Source organism: Cyprinodon tularosa, unplaced genomic scaffold (genome assembly GCF_016077235.1).
Source record: "Cyprinodon tularosa strain WSP-4 unplaced genomic scaffold, ASM1607723v1 ctg343, whole genome shotgun sequence".
In the NCBI taxonomy this organism is placed as follows: Eukaryota; Metazoa; Chordata; class Actinopteri; order Cyprinodontiformes; family Cyprinodontidae; genus Cyprinodon; species Cyprinodon tularosa.
The window spans coordinates 1,100,229-1,118,392 of NW_024039056.1; the positions used below are offsets into that span (position 1 = coordinate 1,100,229).

The 18,164-nt window shown below is 37.3% G+C and overlaps 2 protein-coding genes across 2 annotated transcripts; both read left to right on the forward strand.

The window, feature by feature from the left end:
- Window positions 1-83: 83 nt before the first annotated feature.
- On the forward strand, window positions 84-5,824 carry LOC119789680 (probable E3 ubiquitin-protein ligase TRIML1). The gene is made up of 5 exons (XM_038294711.1): window positions 84-2,619; window positions 2,754-2,987; window positions 3,069-3,115; window positions 4,988-5,130; window positions 5,220-5,824. Exons 1-5 carry the CDS (start codon window positions 2,503-2,505, stop codon window positions 5,789-5,791), a joined length of 1,113 nt encoding a protein of 370 aa, XP_038150639.1. The 5' UTR covers window positions 84-2,502; the 3' UTR covers window positions 5,792-5,824.
- Window positions 5,825-10,810: 4,986 nt separating this feature from the next.
- Window positions 10,811-16,628, forward strand: habp2 (hyaluronan binding protein 2). Its single transcript, XM_038294746.1, has 13 exons — window positions 10,811-10,964; window positions 11,186-11,285; window positions 11,378-11,464; window positions 11,564-11,674; window positions 11,771-11,887; window positions 11,980-12,090; window positions 13,628-13,799; window positions 13,885-13,982; window positions 14,068-14,404; window positions 14,629-14,771; window positions 15,717-15,851; window positions 15,939-16,084; window positions 16,213-16,628. The coding sequence occupies exons 1-13, from the start codon at window positions 10,905-10,907 to the stop codon at window positions 16,375-16,377; spliced, it is 1,782 nt and encodes a 593-aa protein (XP_038150674.1). The 5' UTR covers window positions 10,811-10,904; the 3' UTR covers window positions 16,378-16,628.
- Window positions 16,629-18,164: the final 1,536 nt, after the last annotated feature.

An 18,164-nucleotide genomic window follows, 5' to 3' on the forward strand; every position in this document is an offset into this window, starting at 1 on the left:
GGGGATGATTGGGTGGAAAGTGATCTTAGGACTAAATTCAAATTTTTTTTTATGTTAGAAGTCTTCATTTAACTTTGTTGTGTTACATGATGTAAGGCAATCAGGCAATTGTGGTTTTTTGCCCAGGAAAAAAAAAAAAAAAGAAAAAGCTTATTTTGCAACGCTTTTGTGAACTTATGAGGTGTTGATATGTTTTAATGTTCTTTTTTTGTGCATTATTTGTTCTTTTCTGCTGTGAAGACAAAAAAAACTCTAATTCTATACGTTTACCTAAATTTCCACTCCATATTTAATCCTTTAGCTTTTCTAAACCACAGATTTCCTATTCTGTAATTCTCTAGGTCAGTCCTGTTTTTTTCTTGTGTTTTGTGACCTATTGGATCATTTTGTGTGTTTTGTTGGGAAAATGTGGACTTTGCCTGGCCGCTTCCTCTCAGGGTGTTTGTGCTCAGTGACCTTTTAATTCAACAGAGAACCCAGTTTTAAACAGCAGGTTAGTTTGAAAAAAAACAAGGTAATTCAAAATCAATATTCACAAATTTATTCCCCTTGCCCTTTATATATATGTGGAATTGGGGGGTTGAAAAAAAAAGAAATGAACAAAGCTCAAAACATAACATCACCGCCCAAAATCAAGACATGTGTGAAAATCCTAAATTGTGATTTATTAGTTCCTCAACTAAGAGTTTGGGTTTAAATGTCAACTTTCCTCTGCAGTGTTCAACTCTTGATGTCACACTTGTGAAAGCTGCTCAGAAATCTTTTGCAAAATTAACATTTTCACTGCTGTTTAAGTCAGAATATGGAGAAAGGTCCCTCAACAATATGGAACAGTGGAGTTTTCCACTAAAAGAGGAATATAGAAATATTAGAACATGAAGAAAATATTTCATTAATTAAAGTAGCATAATCCAATTATAAACAAATGTGCAGCTTGGAGGGAAAAATGTGGCTCAGTAGATAGTCTCTTGTAATCAGAAAGTTGTGGGTTTAATTCCAGCTTCTCACTGCTGAATTACACTGACCACAATGACCACTTAAACCCAAGCACCCTCCTGATCTCATTGTTTCTAAATGTGACAGGGTGGATGTAGTGACAGTGGAAAGTGCTTTGGATGGTTGGTATATATAGAAAGGTGCTATCTAAACTCAGTCCATTAAAAATAGCATTCAAATCTACAGTTTAAGGTAATCTATCCCAAATACTATCTGAATGCACCCCTTAATTTTCCCCAAATTTTGTTAGATTTTTTTTTTAGCATAGCGTTAAGCATAATTTTCAGTTTAACAGTTTTTTTTTAAATGGAGTAAAAAACTAGAAAAGGTATACTAAGTTACCTAAAAATGATTTTAGGTGCATTTTATTTCCATCTTTCCGATGCGTCTGTCATTTAGCTCGAGTCCTGGTGTGGTAAGGTCATCTAATTGAACATGATTTGGAAATGAACACATTTATTTTTACATGGTCTTACAGTTGATGGCACATATCAGATCAGAAACTAGGAAATTAAATCAAAGGATGAAATAAAAACAATGATCTCTACACCTTCTAGACCAGACCGTGTCTCAGCAAAATACTTGGAATATACAGTATACAAACACATACGCTTGCCTGACCAAATTTAACAGACAGGAAAGAAAGCTCATGTTCAGAGGGACGTTTTAGCTTAAACTATTCCTAAATCCAATTTAGCATGCTAGAAAAATATAAATTGCTGATCTACTTAGAGATATGCCAGATTGTATCTGATTTTAACATGAGTTTAAGAAAAACCCAAAATTATGAATGTTAATCTTGTAAAGATAGATGAGGAAGACTTGAAGCTCTGATCAATGCCAAAGATGCTTTAATATATAATAAACCATTGGTTTAAACATGTCAAGCACATAATATATATCAGCTGAAAAGCTACTTTTACATTTTCTTTTTGCAGTATTATAAGGACATCTTTAAGAATAAAAAAGACTTGGAATTATATTTAAAAATAGAGTAAAACAAATAAGGATCTTAAAATTTTCTGGTGGTGCTGTATAAGATCTTCAAGACCTAATAATGCATATCATATTACATTTTAATAATTAGCATTTTTACATCAGCTGGAACAATTGTTAAATAAAAAAAGTAAAAGGAGAAATAGAAACCTCTTACAGGGTGAGAAAAAAGTAACCCAGATTTCATCCTTTCATTAACAAAGTTTAATAAAACCTAATGCATTGTTTTGCTGTTCGTGGAGTTAGGAATCCTGCAGAAAAACCTAGAGAAAGATACAAAAATGTCCAACTTTAACTTCCATGTAAAAGGACTCTTCTGGTCCACATTTTTTCCAATTTTATCCGGGCTTTAATTAGAACTTTTTACGTGTTTGACTACAGAGCTGAGATGTGAGGAATACATGTCAGCTCATACCCAGAAAGTACTGAACTTTAACACAAAGGTCTACTTTAAGCTTTTTCTGCTCTTGGGGCTCCTACTCACAGCTGTTTAGTTAGTACATCAAATACATGTACAACCTTTTCCCACAGGATGCGTTAGAAAGGCACCACACATCTTTGAAGAAGCAAAGAGTTGCTGTAAAACACAGGCTGAAAGAACTGGCGGCCCGTCAGTCAGAAATCACTGTGAGTTTACTTAAAAAAGGCCCTTTCTGCGGAAAAGAAATTTAGATTTCATCAATTTATCTGCTAATGTGGAAATCTTTTTTTTTTGGGTGATGTGGTAATAGAATTTGATATTTCAATATGTATCCATTTAGAAAAAATCTACAGCAATAAAAGACAGTGTATTGAGAAAATATCAGGAGATCCATGCCGTCCTGGAGGAGGACATGCGGATTACCTTGTCTCACCTGGAGATGGAGGAGAGGGCTGCTGTCTCTGCTTTGGATGCGTTCATGGAGAGAAACTGCACTCAAATACAGGAAATAGAGCAAGAATTGGCCAGAATATCTTTTGCTCTGGAGCAAAACAACACAGAACCTGATTCAATGGTAAAAAAAATAAATAAATCCAGAGTTTAAATGTTAAGAGAAGCAGCTCATAGCTAACTTAGATTTTCTGCTGTTCCTCAGTCATTCTTTTCATATCCTGAGCTGGACAACACAGAGATAGCAGAAAGGTACGGATAATATTAATGACTTTTAGAGTTGCATATGCTTTGCTAGGTATTCCTCCACCTTTGCTAGGTATTCCTCCACCCTCAATTTTTTATGTATTTTTATGGGATTTTATGTGAAAAGTAAAAAAAAAAAGAAATCTTTGAAATTTGGTGTGCGTTTAAATTTATCTTTCTGAGTCTAACACATGAACCTGTTTTGGTTACAATTCAAACTATTTGGGGAAATATTTATATGTACTTAGCACATCTACAGACTTTTTTTCTTTTTAGATTAGATTAGAGTAGATTCAACTTTATTGTCATTGCACAGGTACAGGTACAAGGTATGAAATGCAGTTTAGGTCTAACTAAAAGTGCAATAGCAGCAAGTGCAGAATAAATAATGGTTCTATAAATACAGGACATGGGTATCTATAATTAACTATATATAGTTAACTAGCGTTATAAACAAAATTTACAGCTGGATATGTACCGAATATAATATATAGGTGGATATTACTATAAAAAGGGTTTTTATAGTTATGTACAATAGCATATATACAGATGGGTTATGCCTAATAAGGTCAAACTCAGGTTAGAGGAAGAGCTACCATCCCTGTTTTACAGTGGTGATTGTTTGCAGGGTTATGATCAGTGGAAGTTTTTTCTGGTTTGTTTTGTGTCTTATGAAACTTGCAAAAAAAGTTTCATTTTTGATTTTGATATGAGCAGGGAAACTGCAATGGATTTTTTTTTTGCCACTTTTCCACAAAAGCTAGAATTGTAAGGTGTATGACTTTTAGTTGGTGGTATGAGGTAAAATGCTCCTTATCCCTGATCTGTAAGCCATATTTCTGGGTCTTTAGTCTGATTCTATAAGAGAACTGGTTGTGCTTGATATCTATAGGGGTACTAGGATAAAGGGAGGTGGACACAAAAGGAAAAAAACGCGTTCTATCACGTATACAGTAAGTTTCCTACCAATTCAAAGGTAAGTCATGAAGTATTTTATAAGGAACCCAAAGCAGCGAGGGGCATGCCGCAGACCGGCTGAATGAAGCAAGGAGACATTTCAACAAATATGTTTAAACCTATGATGTTGCTAGAACATCCAAAATGACACATGAGATCATAGAGAAGTTTTCTGATAAGCTACGTGTGTCAACTTGAGGGTGGGGGTTTGTTGAGTACCCAAATGCAGAGATGTGTGGCAGAGATGAGTTCTTGTAGGTTTAATGTAGTCAAAGGGCAACAGAAACAAAAACAAAAACAAGACTCAATCGAAAAAACCAGGAGTGGTCAGGAGAAATCACACATGGTGAGCCAAGTAACGACAAGGAATTGGCATTGAGGAACTGCATGGGGAGAGTATACATGGGAGATGGAACAAAGACTGGGGTAATCAGCTGATATGGAGCAGGTGTGAATAGAAGTGACTAGAAGGGAGCCAAGGGGAGACAGTCACAGCAGGGCAACAGAGATTAACTAAAAACTGCTTAAATATAACACAAAAATGGAAAATACAGCAAAGATCAACAAAACCGAATTACATAGATGGAACTCAAAGTCCAATTAGGGGAGAAACATAACAACGTGAGCAGCATAAACATGTAACATTTGAGAGTAATTAACTAAATACACTGCTGCTATTAGGGAGATACTAAAATGTCGACTGATTTACACATATGGAATACATAAATCTGCACAAATCTAAAAATAAAGAAAAGTGAATCAATAACACAAAATCCAATCCTATTTGACCGAGGCACATAAAACTCCCCTAAAAAATACATTTTAAGTTTGTGGTTGTGGGGTAATAAAATGCAAAAGTTTATGGCGGTATTTTTAAGCCACAATGCCTATAAGTAATACTTCATGCCGTTCCTTCCTCAGAGTGTCGGATGTTCTCAACCAATCAGATCCTAGCAGCGTGAGCCTCGATGAAGCTAAAGCTAGCCAGATCCTCACGCTCACCGACAACATGCTGCTCCTTGTCTGCTCACAGACTCCTTTAATGAAGAAACTCCTGAAAAGCTGTTAGTTCCCATTTTATTTACACATCAGTAAATCAGTGTATCCCTCTTTAGGATACCTTTAATATTAATATATTTACACTTATGTCCAGATTCCAGTGAGGTGCACCTGGATCCACAGACGGCCCACCCAAAGTTAATTATCTCCCCTAAAAGTGACAGCGTCTCCTACACAGACACATGGCAGAAACTCCCTGATCTACCAGGACGGTTCGACACCACCCTCAACGTCATCAGTCTCCAGGGGTTCCGCTTTGGTCACCATTACTGGGAGATAGATGTTACCGGAAAGACTTACTGGGAGCTTGGTGTTACCTACCCCTCCATTCCCCGCAAAGGAACCTCTGAGGACTGCTGGCTGGGCCGAGGAGCAGAGTCCTGGTGTGTGGAGTTCTTTGATGGGGAATACACAGCCTGGCATGGAGGGTTACCCCATCAGCTGCCCTTCTCTAAACGTTTTTGTCAGATTGGTGTTTTCTGCAGCTTTCCTGCAGGGCTGGTGACATTTCTTGAGGCAGAAAAAATGATGCCCCTATTTTCATTCTGTGCTGGAACCTTTTTGGATTGCCTCCACCTAGCCCTGTGTCCTGGTCATGACCATAATGGCACTAATTCAAGTCCTATTGTAATCTGTAATGAAACATCCCCTACTAGTGACCTGTAGCTGGATAACATTAGTAATAATGCTGAAATAACATGAACAAAAATACTTTAAAACAACACAATAAATATGCTTACCACATATTTCATGATGATTTTCACTGAGCAATTTTGTAACTAGATTTATATGATGCCTGATATGGATCTGACTTTTAAAACTGCAGGTCTGAACAACATTGTTCAGGGTCACTGAGCTGAATGGGGCATGGATCTCATCTTCCAATATAGCACTTGAGCCAGCAAGCTGCAATATGTGCATCTGCTGCAAAAACAGCAACAAACATACAAAAAAAAATGGATTTGGAGTCACGCACAAAATTAAATTAGAAAAACACCACAGGCTGATCCAACTTTGGTGTAATGTCCTTAAAACAGGGTTAAAATGAGGCACAGTATTGTTTGTGGCCTCCACTTGACTGTATGACCTCCCTACAACAACTGGGCATGCTCCTGATGAGGTGGTGGATGGTCTTCTGAGGAATCCCCCAGACCTAGACTAAAGCATCCGCCAACTCCTGGACAGTCTGTGGTGCAAAGTGATGTTGGTGGTTTGATTAAGAATTAGGTTCAACCACATATGCTCACTTGGATTCAGGTCTGGGTAACAGGTGGGCCTGTCCATAGCTTCAATTCCTTCATCCTACAGCAACTGCTTACAAATTCCAGCCATATGAGGTCTAGCATTGTCCTGCATTAGGAGGGGCCCAGGGCCAAACGCACCAGCATATTGTCTCAAGGGGTCTTAGGATCTCCTCACACTACCTAATGGCTGTCAAGCTACCTCTTGCAGGTAAATGGAGGGCTGTGGAGGTAGTGGCATTTCTTTGGAAATGCCACTACAATGGGAGTTGTAGAGTCTGCCTAATGCTACCATGGGTATGAAAGCACGACCAACATTCAAAATTTACCAAAACATCAGCTAGAAAGCATAGGTACTGAGAAGTGGTCTGTGGTCCTCACATACAGACAAACTCCTTTATTGAGTGTGTCTTGCTAATCTTTAATAATTTTCACCTGTTGTCCATTCCATTTGTAAATGTTTACGTGTTTCTTATGTGTTCCCTTTATTTTTTTGAGCAGTGTTTGTACAGTACAGACATACTCTTGAGAAATAGATTAATTTTAAAAGGTTTATTGAACAATCACAAGGTAAATGTAACAGTCATTCGTTCTGGAGAAACTGGGAGGGAAACAAATAAATATGGGGCCACAGAAATACTGTAGAAGCAGGGAAACAATGAATAATGGTTTGATGACAGGAAAGTTTAGTGGAGGGATGACTTACCAGAGTTGATGTTAACTAGTCACTCCAGGGGAGGTTCAGAACAATTTGGAAGACCGGTTTGTCATTGGTAGGGATCTAGAGGCAGTGCCTGCCGGTGGAGATTCGAACAGCGTTGATCCTTCATTTAACCAGTTATCAGTCTCTCTAGAGGTCCTCCTCAAGCACTTTCCCCCTGAGTGGCAGGTTGACTTCACCTGTTCCCCATCTAGCAGTGGACTATTTAAGGATCCTGCTGCCAGCTCTCCAGTGCCTGTGTGTCAGTCTTTGTAGACTAATGGTCCAGCGGTTCAAGCTCCTGAGAAACCTTCTGAGTTCTTCATAAATATACAAAATCAAGGTAAGGACTTTGGTGCTTTTCCCAGATAGCAGCACAGAGCATCTTTAAAGTCACTGTTCCGTTTAATCTGATTCGCTCTCCTCTATGCTCACATGGATCCCTTCGCTTCCACGACAAAATCTGTCAGTACCAAGACTCACAGAGTTTCCAGACCCTGCTCACCCTCCCCCCTAACGGATAAACCAGAACCTCAAGTAAGCTCTCTTCACAATTCAGATTTCTCTCAATTCAGTTCAACGCATCTAACTTTCCTGTCCATCTTTCAGAGACCCCTGCCATTCCTGTTTTTTTAATTTTGCAATATACACTGCGGTCACTATAATAATTGTTTACCTAATAGTAAGGAAATAACTAAGACAAGAAAGCAGCATGCTTCTAACCTGACTCCGCCAGATGGATTTGCTCCGCATATCCATCTGGAAACCTTCCGTTGAAGTAATTTTGGGAAGGGGCGAAAATACTGGTTAGCTGATTGGCCTATGTTAGTGATAGACGGGCCGAATAAACCAATCAGATCAACGAAGTATATGACGTACTAAGAGCAACGACGAAAACACAACCACAAGCCAGGCACAAGCCAACTCTTGCCGAAACCGACTGGTTTCAGCAAGAATTTGATCAAAAACATCTTTTCCTCTGAGAAAAGCCTCCAGAGCAGTGTTTTGCTCTTCTTTCAGTGAAGAAATACTCTGTAATTCCGATAAAACTTGCTCGATAGCCACGCTAACGCTAGTTTCATCGGCTGAAGCTGGCATGTTCTTTAGACTGAACTGTCACGCTTCTCGTTGCGTCACACCTCAACCCGCCTCAAAGCCAACGCTGATTGGACGTTCGTTTGGTGAACTGCCCTAAATTTTCTTTAACGGAGAGTCTCCAGACTGATTTGCGAGTGAAACCTTGAAAGCTTGCGAGATCAGGATGGTCTCACGAGGCTAGCATGCTTCCTGTTGGCAGTTAATTTAGCATACGGACCTCTGGATGTTCCCAGCCGCCACTAGGAGTAATACGGTGACCACAATCCTTTGCGTGACGGGCGTATAAGCACAGAAAACTGTATGCCAGAGTGTTTAATTAAATGAATTATTTCTTGACATGTAGTCTGTTTGAAACATGCAAATATGATCATATTTATATCTTTTTAGGTTTATGACAGAAAGGATTAAGCCTTTTTTTGTTTTTTTTTGTAGTTCTTTTCCTGAAGGGTGTAGTCCTAAATTGACAAGAATCATTCACCTGCATGTTTGTCACATAATGACATCTGGAAGACTGAAGGCTGTATTCACTAAAGAAATCCAGAGTTCCTTGTTTACCCCAGACAATGTTCTGACTGTTACCATGAAATGTAAAGTAGCAGGGGCTGGGGACAAGAGTTAGGAGCTACAATATAAGGCATTTAGATTGAGCCAGAGAGTAAGACAAAGAAGAAACTAACAGAAGCTTATTAGATTCAGTTCATTTTAGGTTGTTAAAATAGCAGCAATACACTGTACAGAGACAATTTAATATAAACATACAGACATAATGGTTTTCTATAAGTTTTCTATCTAAGGAAATCAGCTGATTGCAACAACACATTTCAGGACACAGTCTTCCAGGAGGGGCATGTTGCAGCAGTAGATATATTTCTTTGCATTTTGTTGTTGACTCAACAGCAAACCCTCACACTGAGCTTTGTTATTTATGGTTTATTTGTGAGAAAGGTGATTATATTCTGAACCTAAAAAAGAAGCCAATGAATAGGAGCTAAGATAGGAGAAATATGATCTATTTTTTATTTTCATCAGAACTCTGACTGCAGCATTTTGGATCAGCTGAAGGCTTTTAACTACAGTATGAGGACTTCCTGATAGTAAAGAATTACAATAGTCCAACAAATGCATGGACTAGTTTCTCAGCATCACCCCTGGACAGGATATTTTTTAACATTTGCAATATTTCAGAGATGAATAAAGTAAATTCTAGACACCTCTTTGCATGTCCTGATCAAAAAATACACCGAGGTGTTTTACTTTATTATTTGAGATCGATTTAATCCCATTCAAATGAAGTGACAAACTAATCAGCTTCTTTTTCAAAGACTCTGGTCCAAAGACTATAACTTCTGTTTTGTCTGCATTCAGAAGCAGAAAGTTAAGTGTCATTATGGGGATGGGTTAAATGCAGAGGGTGGCAGTGGAATGACAATAAAACTCTGGGGGGGGGGGGGGGGGGGGGGGGGGGGGGGGGTCAATTACTATGTTTTAAAATTTTTTTTTTTTTTTTTTTTTTTTAGATCAAAGCATTTTTAGTTTAGTTCATGGTTTTACTTTTTAAGATCTTTGGTCTATTCTACTTGGGTCATCTAGCTTCTGTGTAGGTGATATATTGATTCTTCATATTAAACAGTCACCATGCTAATGAATTAAACTGAAAATGTGGTTAATCAAAATAGATGATGCTCTTTCACTTTTTCTTTACTTTGTGCTAGTTTTTACATATAGGACTATGCTGTTTGCTTTTTTTTTTTACCCTTGATTCATGCAATACCATTTACATGTTTACTCACTCAGTTAATCTTTTATCTATTTTCTTTCAGATTTTCTGATTGTTGATGTCATTTTTTATTACTTCCATGAATCTGAGGACCTGTTAATACATTAGTAATTAATCTAAATCAGAGGGTGCATTGAAAGGCCTACAGTTGCTGTGCAAATGAAAATCTTCTATTGTGCCATATATGCCAATTTAATACAAGGAAATGTAAATTCATTTTGGTAACTTCATTTTAGAATTTAAATTTTTTTTTTTTATTTTAGCTGAAAAAACAGAATTTATAGTTGTCTCTTTTTAAAGTTGTATTAAAAATCCTCTCATATATATGCCACATTCTGTTTTTGCATTCATATTCTGATATTTTGTGGCTGAATATTTTGGGTCTTCAGTAAATTTAAGTCACAATTAGAAATAAACACTTGAACTCTAAAAATCTGTGGTATATATTACTTCAATTAAATCTTTAGATGTGTTCAAATAAATTTATAAAAGAAATCTACTTTTCATTTTTATTCTGATTTATTTATATACCGCTGTAGAAATACATATGTTCAACATTTCTATGTAACAAGTGAATTTGATCCAAAGTCTACATGCAAGCAAACACTGAGCTTTTAGCAAACATGTTCTCTGAACCTCTGTGATGCAATGATGAGTGGGTTTTAGTCTTATCATTTAATCATTTCTAATGTAAAACATCTTCAATAATTAGATAAATTAAACTAAAATGGCAATTTTCAGAACAATTTTCAGCCATATCCTTATATCATTGTGGGTAACCTTGAAGGCACACTATTGTCTGTTTGATGTAAAAAATGACTGAACAATATGGATTTGTGCCAGACAAAGCTGAAGTTCCAAAGGTTAGTGTCCTTGTATGAGATTTTACAAAAAGTGAGCTTTCTCTGCACCTCAGCACAGTCTCATTTTGTCTTCCTGGACATTGGCTGGTGCTGTGCCATCATGAAACTGAAGCTGCTTCTCCTTTGCCTCTTCTTGGCTGTGTTCCTTATACCCACAGAAGTGAGTATTCCCTGCATATATTATCCTGAAATAGGCCAGTATGTAAATGCTTTTCTCTTATTTACAACTAAGCAATACTTATGAGGTAATTCTGTCGTACTTTTCAGAAATTCAGTTAGTTTTAGTCTATTAAGTTTGTTCATTTTAAAACCATTTAATCAGGTAAGTTAAATTATTTATCAAATGTTTTAACAAATTTCTGTAATTTTGTTATTAATCAGTCAAAACCCAAACACAAAGACAAACATGGAGACAGACGTGGACCTCCAAGACACCGTGGGCGCGAAAAAAAAAAGTATAAGTTTGAAGACATAATTGAAGGTCAGAGTTTATTTTTATTGTAAGATTCAGACTATTAAAAAAAAAAACCCATAACAAATATTTTTTTTCAAATCTGAATAAACATTTTTTAGACATCTTCTTCGGCGATGGAAGTGAAGATGATGAGGATGATGAGACGTTGAATTCAGACTGGCTTTTTGAACTTCAGGATTTGGATGGTATGAGGATGTTTTCCAACTGATTTTTGTTTATTAAGTTGTGCCATGGTAGATAGTCTATTATAGTACCATTACACCTCCTTTCATCTTATTTGTCAGGCGAGTGTACACCCAATCCCTGCCTCAACAATGGTGTGTGCAAAGAAAAACGCAGAAGAGGGTACAAATGTGAATGCCCCAAGCCATTTAGGGGGAGGAATTGTGAGAAAGGTTGGAGGAATTTGCCATCTTCTTCCTATTAAATCTCTCCTGTCATTGTCACACACAAGCTATCAAATGTACTAATGTTTGTGTTCATTGTTCTAGGCCCTAGAGTGTGCAGGAGAGGTGTTTGTGGAAGGGGCGAGTGTGTGCTGACTTCAACCCCTCCTTACTATGAGTGCAAATGCAAATACCCATTCCAGCCTCCAGACTGCAAGCGATGTAAGGGACAAACAAACCACATCTTCAAAATAATATAAATAAAATAATATTTTGTTTATTTTTTATTTTATTTATTTTTTGTTTCTGTGCAGATTCTGTGTGTGAGCCAAATCCATGCCGAAATGGTGGCCAGTGCATCCAGGATGGCAATGACTTTGACTGTCAGTGCTCAGAAGGGTTCCGAGGACGATTCTGTCATGTTGGTGAATACTGCACTTCTATATCACTGTCTTTATATGAATAGTAACTAAGTCCAAGTTTAGAAATTAGTACTTAAAAATAAACAGAAACTCCCCTCTTCTGGTATCCCAGACATGAGTCTATTCCCAGTGTCTTGGAATAGACTCATGCAGGCAACAAGACAATCTGGCAGGCACTGACTGAGAGACAGGTGTTAATTCAATCAGACATTGTGTTTTGCTAAAATTGGTTTACAAAATGATTTGAAGAGGACTGACTTAAGTTGGTAGAAGAAAAGAACTGCCACAGTAGCTGATGAGAAGGTCAAGCACAGGGAAGCACAAGGGAAGCAGCCGGTGCACTAAATCACTGGTGTTATGCAATAATATATCCTGTATATTACAAATAAATGATTAACTAGAACTGGAGTTGTAGTTAATTAATTAACTTATTCAAAATTTGAGGTAAACTATAACTATGCTGACTTACCAGGATTTTGGGCCTTTCACATCTGGGTGGCACCTGATAAAATCGGCTGTTAAATCCAGTTATTCCCACTGAGTGACTTAGGTTAGACTATCAGCAGAGCTAATAATTATCATTCAAAGAACTATTTATCTCTGTTTATTCAACTGTCACCAAAAGGAGGGTGATTCTGTCCTGAGTGATCAACCATTCGCTGTACAAATCACAGCGACTGCAGGTTAAAACCACAATGTCTTTATTCTAATAATTCAGGATTACAGAAATCTAACATCTATGCAAAACACTATTCGCTATTAGAAAATAAACACAAGATAGACTAAATGACTAGTTTTGAAGGAAAGAGAAAAAAAAAGGTTCTAAGAGTCCTTATAAAGGGTTTTTTAAGGGAGAACCAAGGTCAATACATTAATTAATGTCCGTTCGAAAAATAGCTGGAGATACAAATACAATGATAAATACCGTAAAAACAATGTAACTTAATTGAGCTTGTGACGATTACTTTACAAATGCATTAACAATGCCGCATTGTAGCACCTCAGTAATTCAACTAACCTAGTTAGATAAAGGGGGGACGGGTGCTTTGATGCAAATTCAACAAGGCAGATCAAGTGTGTGAAGATCGGTGTGTGACTCATTGCATTTGGTTTTTGGCAATGTTCCCCAATACTGGGAATAGACTTAAGGGGGCGGTGAGACAGTCTGGCAGAGACTGACTGAGGGGCAGGTATTGATAGGCAGTTTGAGCAGTGAAACAACTTGTCGTTTTTTTGGGCAGCTGCAGGCAAAGCTGTTCACACAATCAGCAGAGTGAATTAGGTTATTCCAGCACCAAAACTCAAAAAATAAAAAAAGTACAAGGTCAAAACTACGATTTGATGGTTTAGTTCAAACCATATTCATGAGTGATAATATCAGAGACAAAGTCACAACTTGAATCAAACTGTAAATCTGGAAATTCACAGACCCTCTAGTAGCATTCTGGCTTTGTTTAAGGAAGTTGGCAAAAACATAAAATCGGAATATAGTCACAATATTTGAGATATGTACTTCTTTAAGACACTGGGTATCTCTTAGGTCCGAACGACTGTTATGTGGGTGATGGAGAGACCTACCGGGGGAATGTGAGCGAAACAGAGGATGGCCATGATTGCCTCTACTGGAATTCCCACTTTATCCTGGAAAATGGAGCTGATCCCTTCAACTCATTTGACAACAAAGATGGGCTGGGGCCTCACAACCTCTGTCGGTCAGAGAAAAATGACAGAAGTGTGTTCCAGTTACGGAAATCATGACAGACCAATGGTTACTTAGATTATATTTTCATCTCACAGAAACCCAGATGGGGAACCAAAGCCCTGGTGTTTTTTCAGAAGAGGACGAAAACTGTTGTGGGACTATTGTGATGTGAGTCAATGTGATCAACCGACAGGTCAGTGACTAAAGCTCTTGGGAACTTCATAACTCTGACTTTAAGGTTAAAAATCTGTTATAAAACCATCTGTTTGAATTTTCAGGTGAACCTGCTACTGTTGAGCCACCACCATCTACTACTAAAGCTCCACAGCCGACCACCAAGGCCCCACAGCCGTCCGAAGAGACTTCAGTTGTCCCTACAAACCCCGCTATTGTCTTAACTCCGTCTCCCACTCCAAAACAGTTCGAAACTTGTGGCATACCTCAACCGAAAAGGGCCCTAACCCGAATCTTTGGGGGTCTGAAAGTCAGTCCTGGGGCAATTCCCTGGCAAGTTTCTTTGCAGCAGAAACCGAAGAACTCCAATGTTCAATACAGTCACGTCTGTGGAGGAGTTCTGATTGAGAGCTGCTGGGTTCTGACCGCTGCCCACTGCATGTAAGTGACAATTTAGTGATTTAAGCCATTTATTTACACAAATGCAGTGTTTTTGGAGATCATAAAATATTTTTTTAAATCAGGATCATGAGTGGAAACAGTTTAAAACTATAAAACTACTGTATCAAACTATACTGTGTTCCTCTTTGTGTGGACTAGGCTCAAATCAGAGGAATTTAGATAACTGTCATTCTTTTCTTTCCTTTCATGTTGTTTTTCCACAGAGAACAAAACAAAGATATGCAGGTGGTGATGGGTACCCTGTCACTGGATATGACTGATCCATCTGCACAAGTCATTAAAGTTGAAAATGCAATTGTGCATGAAAACTACAGGGAGACTTCTGCTGCTGTTTTTAATGACATAGGTAAAACTAGGAGCTGTGTTTCTTCCATGATACGCATCATTTTCTAAACAGCAATAATGTCCCATTTAAGCTCTGTTGAGCTTAAGATGAACACAAGTCCAAAACAGACATGAGCCATAATATTAAAGACTAGATTTCAATCTAATAAAACCAAGATTCAAAAGTAACAATTTGAAAACCTAATAAAAAGGCACTCTGTGAAGAGAGGTAAGGGCACTTATTTAAAGACCTGAGACTTCATCTTCTTGCTTCTGGTCGACTCGTCGATGCATGTCACTGCATTTCACTGTTTGAAAAGATTTCTATACCAGGGCTAATGCATCTTTTTGTTTTTTCATGAGTTTGTGAAATAACAAATTTCCCGATAATTCATCCCGCTTACAGGCTCACTTTCCTGCACTGTGTCACTGAAGTATCCCACTATAAGCCAGAGAATCTGAATTTCTAATTTATACTATGTATTTTGGTGTGGTAGTGTGTATTCTCAAAATGAGGACACTGCCTCAGACTTTATTAGTCAGTCTGCAATCAGTTTTCGTGCAACATATAATAAAACAGCAGTCAGCTTTTCTTTCCCACATTTAGCTCATAAACAGAGAAAAAGCATTTATTTTTTCTGCTCATTAACTTTGGTAAACGTGCCGACAAAGGTTTGAAGACAGCAAGTACTGACTAGTGAGTTTGGCACGTGTTTTAGTTTTATAGACAGCTGAAAGAGTGCATTTTTTCGCATGATAAATTTTAATGGCCATGATCCTCTTTGTAGTTGAGTTTTTGACTCCTTGCTTAACCCTAACTTACAATTATTAAACTGTTTGGGAACATTTCTAATATGATATAAATAGTTAAATTTAAAATTTAAGTAATAACTTGTATACTGCACAAATCTAACTTAACTTTCAGTTTAAATTTTTAAACATTAATTGGATTTTTTTTATTTTTTAGCTTTGTTAAGGCTAAAGGGGACAGATGGATTTTGCGCAAATGAGACCCAGTATGTAAAAACCGCTTGTCTACCAAGTGGCCAACTCCCCGATGGGATGGAGTGCACCATTTCTGGATGGGGAGCCACTGAGGACTGTATGTATGCAAGCTTATTACATAACGTGGTCCACTGTTTACTACAACATTTAATTTGTGCTGATGTTTGATCAATTAAATCTGCAGCAGAGTATGGCACCAATCACCTGTTGGAGGCCAATGTTCTACTTATTAATCAGGCAAAGTGCTCTGAGCCCGAAATTTATGGTAAGGTCCTGGATAATAGCATGTTCTGTGCTGGACATCTACAAGGGGGAGTTGATTCCTGCCAGGTGAGTCATCTTATGACTTTAGTCAAAAACAGCTTTTTTTTTTTTTGGTTTGTTTTCAATCTTGTTTTATTTTATTAAGAATTATTGTGTTCTCTTTTATTCTAATTTCTATAAATCTCTTGTTTCAGGGAGATTCTGGAGGTCCACTGACTTGCAAGGAGAATAACACCAGTGTTGTTTATGGTGTGGTGAGCTGGGGAGACCAGTGCGGAAAGAAAAACAAACCAGGAGTTTATGCAAGAGTCACTCATTTCCTTGATTGGATCAAGTCAAAGACTCAAGCATTTCCTTAGATAACCTTAGGATAGTTGTGATGAACCTGCCTGTGTGTTTCTGTTATTTCTTACCTGCCATGATTTAACATACCGGTAGCTAAAAGAAAGACCTAATCTCCTCCAAACATTTTTCTCTTATATTTCCTCTCGATAATGTAAAGTTACACCCCAGTGTTCCCTCGTGGATAAAGTGCCAGGCTCCTGCTTCTGTTTCCTATCCTTTCACTTTTGAACATGTTAGGTAAAATAAATTCAAATAATTGACCAGAGATTTGTTGTGGACTGTTTTCCTCTGATTGGTTGTTTATTTGATCTACAGACCAAGCACTAAAACATGTCAATTTTGTTGTTTTCTTTTTTTATGCATCTAAGCTAAAAAAAACAAACAAAAAAACTCCATTTTCAGTTTATACACAAAGTACTAACTGACATGCACATTTATTAAGTCTACAGAAACTGTATTACTTATTAGAATAAGCTTTAACCTGACATGGGAATTATCTTTTATTTACTTTGATTCTATGATATGTTTAAACAATGAAAGCTATTAAAGAAAATACCGTGCATATTTTTTTCTATATTATATACTGTAGTTCTTGGAGAGATTTTTTTGGGGAAAAATAAAAATTAGTATCAGTGAAGGAAAATCTCTTTCCTGAAATTTTTTGTTTTAATCTATTGAATTAGAACATTTGACTTTGATTTAGAATTTCAAAAATAAAAGCAGAATAAGATTATGTATCTCGTTTAAGCTGCTTGGATTTTCTGGGACATTTTATTTACCGGTAGTTATCTAGGACTTTCTGTGTGTTTAGATCTGTCACAGACACTCATTTCTTACAGCCACTCCAAAAGGAGAAACACCATGAACACCTCCACCATGTACAGTGTGAGTTTTTATCTCTGAAACAGCAGAAATTCATTTCTTCTTTTTATAATTGCATAAACTAAACAAACAGAAAGAAATTACAATTTTATTACATTATTTAATTTGGCAACCCAATGATCCCTGCTAGATAAACAGATCCACAGATATCAATACTCAGTTACTTAAAAACTGGCTTTACAATTCCATAAGGTAGAAATATGACATGATACAGGTGCCGCTCTTAAAAATGTAAAAGACAAGAAAGCCTACAATTAAAATCATGCAGATTTAAGTCAGTCTTTACAGTTTAGGAAATGACCAGGTTTTCTAAACATGCCCATACCTACAGTCAGGAACACTCAGCATGGGTTTCCTTTAGTCATAAAATGTTTTTTTCTGACCATGAACTTGTTAAAATCCTGGGTAATCTTAGTCCTCATTTATCCAAATTTTTGAAATTGTGAGAATAATGGCTAAAATTAAATAGGTCTAATGGAATTTCAACACAGTTAACTGTTGATGTAATTCGATTTTGCCTGGTGAGCCTCTTGCTGTAAGGCCACTGACATCTGAGACTGAAGGCATGCTTTTCCTCTGTGGACTGATGAACTGGGAACACAGTTACACAATGAACTAGTTTATAGGTGAGTAGTTTATTCATGATCCATCTGGTCTCTGCAATGCACCACAACAAGGTGAACAAATAAGGGCTGGAGAGCTTTAACCGTGGAAAAGAGTTTACCACAGGGCCCTGAAGTAGGGCATTCCTACTAATAACACTGAGTGTTAGCCCTTAACACTTATATTTTATATTTTGAGGGGTTCAGTTGAATAGATAAACAAGTTATTAATAATAGTTTATTGAAGCATCTGAGAAGTGTGGTATGCATTTATATTGAAAGCCAACTGATGCCCCTAATAAGACCAGAGTAATTAA